At 42.4% G+C, this 10,163-nt stretch overlaps 1 protein-coding gene across 1 annotated transcript; it reads left to right on the forward strand.

The window, feature by feature from the left end:
• The first annotated feature begins 6,287 nt into the window (after window positions 1-6,287).
• Window positions 6,288-8,257, forward strand: LOC110330924 (C-X-C motif chemokine 3). Its single transcript, XM_021211234.1, has 4 exons — window positions 6,288-6,430; window positions 6,517-6,640; window positions 6,759-6,839; window positions 7,577-8,257. The coding sequence occupies exons 1-4, from the start codon at window positions 6,352-6,354 to the stop codon at window positions 7,590-7,592; spliced, it is 300 nt and encodes a 99-aa protein (XP_021066893.1). The 5' UTR covers window positions 6,288-6,351; the 3' UTR covers window positions 7,593-8,257.
• Window positions 8,258-10,163: the final 1,906 nt, after the last annotated feature.

The following is a 10,163-nucleotide window of genomic DNA, read 5'->3' on the forward strand; positions in this document are numbered from 1 at the left end:
AGAGAGAGAGAGAGAGAGAGAGAGAGAGACAGACAGACAGACAGACAGACAGACAGACAGACAGACAGACAGAGACAGAGATTAGATTCAGCTATAACATTTAGAAGACCACACATGCCCTTCTCAGGAGGTCCTAACGCTGTGTACATGGCAACTTACTGACGAGGGCACACTTCACTAGCTGGCGAAGGTGGATGTCTCTGTAGAAAAGTTGCTACTCTTACAGACATTGGTGACTTGAGAAAGTATGACAAGCTGCATCATTGCTGTAGAAGTTAGTTAGGCACTTACTGAAACCCAGCTACAAAATGTACAGCCATTTGCTGTGCTTCCTTTTAGAATACAGAAGACTGGATCACTCAACCAAGTATTTAAATTACCAGTCTCCTTTAATTATGAATTATGTATCACAGAGCTTTGGGTTTGAGTCTTTGGGTTGATTTTGAGGCGTAATGACACACGTTAGCGAAGTAACCTAACCTCTTGCCTTTAGTTTCTTATTTAAAATTCCATAAAGATAACAATAATATTTGCTTTAGAGTGTTGTTTTTTTTAAGACTTAATATGCCAACACTTGTAAAGTACTTAGAAGAATATAAAATAAACCCTCTGTGCCTTAGGGTAGGTATAAATATTTACTAACTTGACTTGTGTGTGTGTGTGTGTGTGTGTGTGTGTGTGTGGCAACTAACTTAGTAACAAACACAGCATGCATTGTGTTTTCCAGAACTCTGTAAGCTGTTAGAGCTATTAGTTTATCAAAGAGTGAAAATTTTCAAGAACTGGCCATGTTTGTTCCATACACAAAAGTTAAAATATCAAACCCGTTGACTGACGATTTGTCTTGCCTGCAAGATAGGCTCGTGCAATCGTGGCAAGGGCTTGTGGGAGTAGCCAACCAACATCTGACTTGACTTAAGGCCTACTCCAAGAGATGGAACCCAGACCTGACACTGCTTCGGTGACCAAGAAACTGAGACTAGGTGGCTCAGGGACTTGGGGGAAAAGCAAATACTACTGTCACATTCACACACACACACATACACACACACACACACACACACACACACACTCACGCACGCACTCACGCGTGCGCGCGCGCACACACACGTGCGTGCTCTCTCACACACACACACACACACACACGCACGCATGCACATGCGCACGCGCGCACATACACACACACACACACACACACACACACACACACACACACACACGTAAAGATGTCTCTTAAGCACCTACTGATCTACTTGTAGGTCAGTGCCTTGCTAAGCCATCATCAGAGAAGCTTCCTCCTGCAGCAGATGGGGACAAAGACAGAGCCCCACAGCCAGATATTAATTACACAGAGAACGAGAGACCTTAGAACACACCCCCCTAAACAGGATGACTCCAACAAATCCCTCACCTCAGGGCTCACAGAACCCTGCAGAAGAGGAAGCAGAGGGAGTAGAAGATCCAGAGGAATTGTGATGGGGACTGAGTTGAATCTGTAGATTGCTTTCGGCAAGATGGCCATTTTTTTACTATATTAATCCTGCCAATCCACGAAGCCAGATATGGCTGTCTCCTGAGAAGCTTTGCCAGAGCTTGACAAATATAGAGGTAGAAGCTTGCAGCCAACCATTGGACTGAGCTCGAGGAGGGGGGGGGTCCCCGATGGAGGAGTTGGAGGAGGGACTGAAGGAGCTGAGGGGGTTTGCAACCCCGTGGAGGGAGCAACAGTGACAGCAGGCCAGACCCCCGGAGCTCCTGGGGATTGGACCACCAACCAAAGAATACACATGGAGGGACCCATGGTGCTGGCTGCATATGTGGCAGAGGATGGCCTTGTTGCACACCAGTGGAAGAAGAGGCCCTTGGGCCTGAGGGTGTTCGATGCCCCTGTGTAGGGAAATGCCAGGGTGGGAAGACAGGAGTGTGTGGGTGGGTGGAGGAGCACCCTCATAGAGGCAGGGGGAGGGAGATGGGATAGGGGGTTTCTGAAGGGGAGACCTGGAAAGGGGAAAACATTTGAAATGTAAGTAAAGAAAATATTAAAAAAAACAGAAAACAAAAAACAAAAAGCAAACAAACGAACAAAAAAAACAAGATCCAGAGGAGACAAAGGCCACCAAGAAAATAAGGCTCTCTTTGTCAACACGATCGAAGCTCATGTGACCTCACAAAGACTGAGCCAGCTTGCACAGGGTCTGCACAAGTCTGTAACAGTAATTTGGGTGTAAGTTATAGCTTTCAGTTACATGTGCTTATCGGACTCCTGAGTTTGTGAACGAGTGGGACTCTGTTTGCTGTGTTTTCTCTTGGGTTCTTTTCCTTCTGTTTATCTTCTTTCCAATTCCAATGTGTTAGTTTTTGTTTTATCTTAGTATAGTATAATCTATTTTAAGATTATCCCTTAGAAGCATGTTGGTATTTTAATGAGATACAGAAAGGAAGTGGATCCAGATGAGAGGGAAAGTGGGCGAGGATAGACAGAGGGAAACTGTAATCAGAATATATTACATGAGAAAAAAAATCTATACTTAAATATAAACATAAAAATGTAAATAAAATAAATATATTTTCATAATAGAAAATAATTTTTAAAATCTATTTTCAATGATAGAAAATAATTATATATTAAATCAGATTAAAAAGAAATAGCATGTGGCGGTGTGGGCACAGAGGAGGTGGCCCCGCCCGTTGCTGGAGAAGTTCTAGAGAGCTGAACCTGGTGCCATGGGTGTGGAAGAGCTGCTGGTCAGACCAACTCAGCTACAACCCAGGCCCAGATCCAGGGCTTTGAGTTAGCCCACCCCAGCATCTACCCCATCTATGATGGGGTACGGAGGGTACGGAGGGGCTGGTCCTATAGAACTAAATAAAACTTCAAGTCCTCCATGACACAAAGCAACAACAGGACATCCGGGTGAGGATCCAGTACTGATAGGGACGCGGGAGCCAAGGCCTCTAAACAGACAATGACTCATTGCAGTGAACACTTATAAGTGAAACTGTTTGGATAAATGGGTATAAAGGGTATCGTGTGTGACACATGTTGATATGCCACAGCTTCCGTGGTGATGGTATTTTTTTTCCTTTGTTTTCTTTTCTTTTATTTCTTTTAGGGGGGCATTGCCAGGGTAAAGGCAGTTATGGAGGGATTGTGGTGCATGATATGAAATTTGAAAAGAATCTATTAAAGATAAATAATAAAAAGAAGACCTGAAATTTCTAGGGCTGCCTTGTGAAAATGGCAATCGAACCTAAGGTGACATGACTTTCTGGGTAGTGGGACAGAAAGGCAAGATGACCAGTCAGTCACTCATCACTGAACAATGACTCCCATTTCTGTGGGCTTCTGTTTTGAGGCAACAAACACGCCATTGTTTTAGCTGTTGTCCTTGTTATTTAGACATCACCTTGCTATGTATCTGAAGCCAGCCTGGAACTCATGATGTAGCTGGGACTGATTCTTAAGCTTGTCTTCTGCCTCAGCTTCCAGAGGGCTGGGATTGCAGGCACCACCACACTGCCCCTCTCTGTCCTTCAAGACAACACACTTCAAGTACAGATTTCTCTCTTTTTTGTTTTTTACCTGTACTTCATAAACTTTTCTAATTAATGCACCATGAGTATATACTACGAAACAAATATGACTAGAAATAAATATAGAATATATAGGGAGAATAGACAGATGATGTAGAGATAAAGATTATATGTATATGTGTATGAGAGAGAGGGGGGATATTATAGATATTGGAGAGATAGATAGTATAATGGAAAAACCTGAAAAGAAATAATCAAAAAACTCAAACTAAAATGAATGTAAGAGCCAAAAGAACTTGATCCCAGTACTCTCTCTTTACAATATAAGGCACATAATCTTAAACAAAGCGCTTAACCTCCTTAAGTCTTGGTTTCCTTATCTGAAAATGGGATGCAATGACTCCAGAATTTTCCAAGGACTGAATATAATTATGTAAATACATGGGAATGTGAGGGGGAGTTAAGAAAGAGGAAAAAAATGTTATGTCTTTCTGACTTTATAAGCTTTATAAAAATAAGCACATGTCACAACTACAGTTAGAAAATAATGTGCCATACCTTTCAAGTTTCAAAGAACCACTTCCATATTTTTTTGGAAATTTTCCACTCAGCCTTAGAAAATTCATGGTGCTGAAAAGAGGAACTGCAGCCCACTGTGGCTATTGTTCATCAGTCGGTCAAATGTTCACAGCCCGCGCACTCTCCCTCATTCCCCTTTCCCTGGTACAGTGTTTAATCATTCTAGTTTTTCTCATAGGGTCCTATTGAATGACATCTGGGACAGGGATTGATTAAAAGGGGGAATAATATTGGTAAGATGGAGAGAAGAGAAGGCAGAGAGAGAGAGAGAGAGAGAGAGAGAGAGAGAGAGGTTAGCCTGCTCTACAGAATGAGTTCCAGGACAGCTAGGGCTATTATGCAAAGAAACCCTGTCTGAGTCCCCCCAAAATTAATAATTTTGTACATTCTTCCAAATAAACAAGAGAATTGTTTACTCAAATTTTCATTTTTATAGACAAACTGAAAGTGTGATGACAAAATAATTCAGTGATATATCTTTCTCACCACACACACCCAAATACACACAGACACACAGCACACAGACACAGAGACTCATACACAGATACACATACAGACATATGCACACACAGACACATACACACAGACACACACATACAAACACACACAAACACAAATGCACCACACATGAGATACACACAAACATACCATGTACAAGACAGACACAAGCACACCATATACAGAGATTCAAATACACACAGACACACAGACACCAAGAAACACACACACACATACACACACACACACACATATGCAAATCATCTAAGAGCACCATCCAGTAGAATATACATGGCCATTTCAATTTATTTTACTTTTTTAGTAAACCTTTGAGTAACTTCTAATTTAGAACTTTTCAACATTGTTAAATAAGGTTTTGTATGCCTGTAATACCAGTGCTTGAATGGGTGGTCCAGCAATTCTACCACAAATTCAAGGTCATCCCAGACTGCATAGAAAGTTTCAAGCCAGGTTGGGATACAGAGATCCTGCCTCAATCAATCATTCAATCAATCAATCAATCAATCAGCCAGCCAACCAATCAATTCTTGAATCATTTTTTGAAAAGTCGGCCACACTTACCGTAGCTTGAGAATGTCATGTTTCCACCTCCATTAGTAGTTGGTGCCATTTGGGTGTTTCCTGTGAAGAACTAGAGCCCTGGGGATGGGTAGGGAAGGAAAGAAGAGGCGAAAAGTACTGGGGTACACATGCTAGCCTTAACAGCGCACACATTTCCTAGCCTTAGTGTCTAGCGCACTCTCCAGCACACCTCCTCACCCTCGACCAAGGTCCTTGGTTGGTGGTGTTCTCTGAGCAGCAGTCACAATCAGGAATTTCAGATGCCGAGGTTATGGCCTTGATATGAATGCTCTAGGGTATGCCTCTCCATCTTAAAGGCAGTTACTAATAGCTTTTGTCAATGGATAATAGAAAGAAATCGGAGTGAAAGAAAACCCAGAGAACGTTCGTTAGATTTTATTCTTCTTCCATGGAAGGAATTATGGCATAGAGGCAGGATCTCTCTCTCTCTCTCTCTCTCTCTCTCTCTCTCTCTCTCTCTCTCTCTGAAAAATATCAAAACACAACAACTCAAACAAATCATTAGGTGTCTAAGTTTCCAGCTTTGAAACCTCACCGAAAACAGCAATAAATGACAGAGGCAGAAAGGATGCATTCCCAAGAGGACTGGGTACAAACCTCAGTTCTCCCAGCTCTTTCTGAACTGCAAAGCCTTCACCTACAACTGTCACTTCATTATTTTTCTCTATTGGCCTCTCGCCACCCAGTGGCGGATTTCTACCATCGACCTCTTCCTTCTCTCTAACTCCTATGCTAGTCCCTGCACCAAAGGACACCCCCAAAAGGGGGTTTCTTCAGCTCAGGCACACTTGCTGTCCTTGGGGGTGGGGTGGGGTGGGGTGGAATGGGGAATAGGAAAGGGGGCATTTGAGGCAGGACTCATCTCAGGGTCCCACAGTGGGCAAGCAGCGAAGGAGGGGAACCAGTAGCACACGTGTGTCCCCAACAAACTCATCAAGAGCCCGGGGGTGGGGCCCTATCTTTCTTCTGACACAGGGACCTGGAGCTGCGGGGGGGAATTTCCCCAGCCCGGGGCTCTGGCTCTTCCAGTCATCATGTATAAAAGGGGCTCTCAGGGCCCTGGAGCCCCAGATCTCGCCACAACCCTTCACACCAGCTCCCGCGCTCCAGACTCCAGCCACACTCCAGCCTAGCGCCATGGCCCCTCCCACCTGCCGGCTCCTCAGTGCTGCGCTGGTCCTGCTGCTGCTCCTGGCCACCAACCACCAGGCTACAGGTGGGATAGGAGGCTGATGTTTCTGGGGAAGCCTTGGGTGGGCACAGTCATCCCCAGCCCCTCTGACCCAGTGTCTTCTCCTACAGGGGCTGTTGTGGCCAGTGAGCTGCGCTGTCACTGCCTGAAGACCCTGCCAAGGGTTGATTTTGAGACCATCCAGAGCTTGACTGTGAGGTCCCCGGGGCCCCACTGTGCCCAGACAGAAGTCATGTGAGTGTCTCCCTGGATAGCCTCTGCCATGGCCAGAGTTGCCCAGATCCTCCTGCCGCCCCATGCTCACCCCAGCAGAACCTCGTGCCTTAATAATGATCCCCACATCTCTCTGCAGAGCCACTCTCAAGAGCGGTCAAGAAGTTTGCCTCAACCCCCAAGGCCCCAGGCTTCAGAAAATCATCAAGATACTGAAGAGGTGGGTGGCGCTTTGTTTGCACGCGATAACCCTCATCAGAGTACTGGCTTCTATCTTTCCAAAATCTTATCAGGGAGAGTCACAGAACTACAATAGTGATTATTATCTTCACAATTTTAATGATCGTTTGGATAATTAATTAGCCTACCGTGGTGCCTGAAGGATTTTCCCAGGATCTTTTATCCCTACCTGGAGCCTCTTTCTATCGTACAGAAAGGAGATAGCGCTGCTTTTTAGAACATTCTCATCGGCCTTGGCCTCCCAATCCTAGTTAGTTCTAAAAAACGGGTCCATGGTATTTGGAAACAGGGTTCTAATTTTTAATATTTAGTGAGGAAAAGCAGAGATTTTGCAGTGGCTCAGTATATATATATATATATATATATATATATATATATATATATATATATAATCAAAACTTATTATTTATGTCTTTCTGGAAATCTTATCTTGAAATTTAATAAAAACAACAACAACAAAAAAAATAGTAGCGCTTCATAAGTTAGGTGAGACCTGGTGTGACAGACAAGCTGCTTCAACAGCTTTCTTTTTTTTTTTTGAGATGCCAGGTACCCTCTCCATCTCTATCGTGTAGGAGAGCATCCGCAAGCCTGAGGTGTTTGCTCTGTGGCACAGGCATCACAGGCCAGGGTCCCTTAGGGCAGGTTGTCCACAGAAAACCCAGGAGAACAAAAGATGCTGTGCACCTAATAAAGACATCTTATTTCTCACGACAGCGGCAAGTCCAGCTGAGCCGGGAAAGAAGGAAGCCCCTCGCCATGATGAAGGACTTGCCTTCTAAAGCAGAGAAAAGCGATCCATCCCAACGCCGTCTGGATGTGCCTCCACCTGCTTGCTTTGAACAACTCCTGAGAGTTCATACCTATTTATTTTTCTCAAGTTCTGTGTTAATGTTTCACATGTAAAATAACTAAGGGTATAATTGAATCTACTTGTAAGATGGCATCTTATTTAATGTTTATTTAATATCAAGTCTAAGTTTAACCAATCCTACTCTTAACTTGAAGGTTGGAGATTTTCAGATTCTGTCAGGGAGTTATATTACTATTTCTGAGGCAGTATTCCCTGGCTGGCCATTTTGGTGGCAGCTGGGGTAGTCAAGAAACAGACAAACAAGGTCATGTCAGTGTAGGATGAATGTATGTGCACATCTAGTTTTGTAACTATATAAGATTATCAATTGTTATTTATTGAAATGGTTTTATAGTGTCACATGAATGATCAACTTTGTGTTAAAGCTTTAAGAATTATAATGCATTATATATTCCTTAGACATTTTAAGTGATTTTTTTAAAATAAGGCACAGTGACTATTTAATGCCTCTATGTCTTAGAATGGAGAAGTTTAAATATTTATTGGTATTTTTACAAATCATTTGAAAATAAAATATTTTAAAATAATGCTTGTTCCATTTCCTTGGAGGGCTGCTGCTTGTGGTTAATCCAATGAATTACCTTGGCATTTCTCAAGTTTTCTTTCTCCTCACCACACATTCAGCTGGCTAAAAAAATAAATCACAGTCTAAGTCATGGCTCTGTTCACGTGGTGGTAGCTTTTGCTCCCCACCCAAGAATGTAATTTTCCCAGTGCTGACTCAAGAGAATTCCCACCTCTCCACTCTAGTTTCAGGGCATCTGATGCCCTCTTCTGGTCACCAAGGGCAACAGGTACTCATATGGTACACAGACATACATGCAGGCTAATCATCCATATATATGTGTATGTGTATGTGAATATGGATATGTATAATCATGTGTGTATATATATGTACATACTCACATGCACACACACACACATACTCATATGGTACACAGACATACATGCAGGCTAATCATCCATATATATGTGTATGTGTATGTGAATATGTATATGTATATGTATAATCATGTGTGTATATATATGTACATACTCACATGCACACACACACACACACACACATATATATATATATATATATATATATATATATATATATATATATGGTATATATAATAAAAAACAAGTTCCTTGCTACCTTGTCACCTGAGTTTGTTCCTTTAAATATGGACATTCTTGTAGACAGCTAAAGGACCTAATTCCATTTCTTTCCCTAAGTAATTTTTCTAACAACCGTTGGCAATTTAATGAATTTGACAACTTGGCTTTTTTTCTCTGAAACTCAACTTGTGTCACAAGAAGTAGAAAAAATAACTGTCTGAATACTTCAGTCACTAAAGGGTGCGATAGTTGGGTTCAACTTTCTACCTTATTATGTATGAAATTACTACCCATTTTAATGCTCTAATTCTTTACATCAATATGAAAAATACTGATATACACATGGTATTCACACTGGATTTGACTATATTGGTCTCATTGTTCTTTGCAACATTTATAGACCTTGAAAGAAAGCCTTGGAATAGCATGTATACAAAGACGCTCAGGATGGAAGCTACACTATAGATTCTAAGGACAAATTTGTGTGAAAAAGAAAACATGACAGTCATCTAAAGCTAAACTCCAAATCTGGGGATGAGAGTTGTTTGTGTGTGGACACAGGAAGCACCTGCTTGTTTCCTTTTTAGGGATTTATGACACATTAGGGAATCCTGGATTTGGGTAGAGGCAAAGAGAAAGGACAGGAAGCCTGAGTACTTGAGATCTTTCAACTTGTTCCCAGTATCTGAATAAACAAGGCTGTGAGAGGCAAGAAACAAGCTCTGTGGGCTGCCCACACACTTTCACACCTAAGAGTTGAAAGGTGTAATAATCTCTTCAACGCCAAGAATACTGATTACAAATGATTCTGGAAGGTAGAGAAGTCTATGAACTAAACAGAAATAAAGGCACGGGAACCCGACTAGAAGCACCCTCCACAACGCGAGCATCCTCTCCCTGCTGCTGAGTGACTGGATACAGGAAAAGGGAACCTACAGCTTCAGTGAAGCCATAATTCATACCCAAGACCCTCCAACCGTGGATCTTGTCCTTCCAGCTGCTATGTCCTTGCCAGGAGTCATCAACATAGGACACAGGAAGGACAAAAGACTGGTTAAAACTAGGTTTCAAAGAATCAGATTGACTTTGGATTCGGTGACCGTCTTATCACAATCTTGGGCAACTTTCTTAAGAACTGGGACACAGAATAAGGACACATGCTCCACAATGTTCACAGCAGCCTTGTTTATAATAGCCAGAAGCTGGAAAGAACCCAGATGTCCCTCAATAGAGGAATGGATACAGAAAAAGTGGTACATTTACACAATGGAGTACTACTCAGCTATTAAAAACAATGAATTTATAAAATTCTTGGGCAAGTGGATG

The sequence above is a fragment of the Mus pahari genome, chromosome 13 (genome assembly GCF_900095145.1).
Source record: "Mus pahari chromosome 13, PAHARI_EIJ_v1.1, whole genome shotgun sequence".
Taxonomy (NCBI): domain Eukaryota; kingdom Metazoa; phylum Chordata; class Mammalia; order Rodentia; family Muridae; genus Mus; species Mus pahari.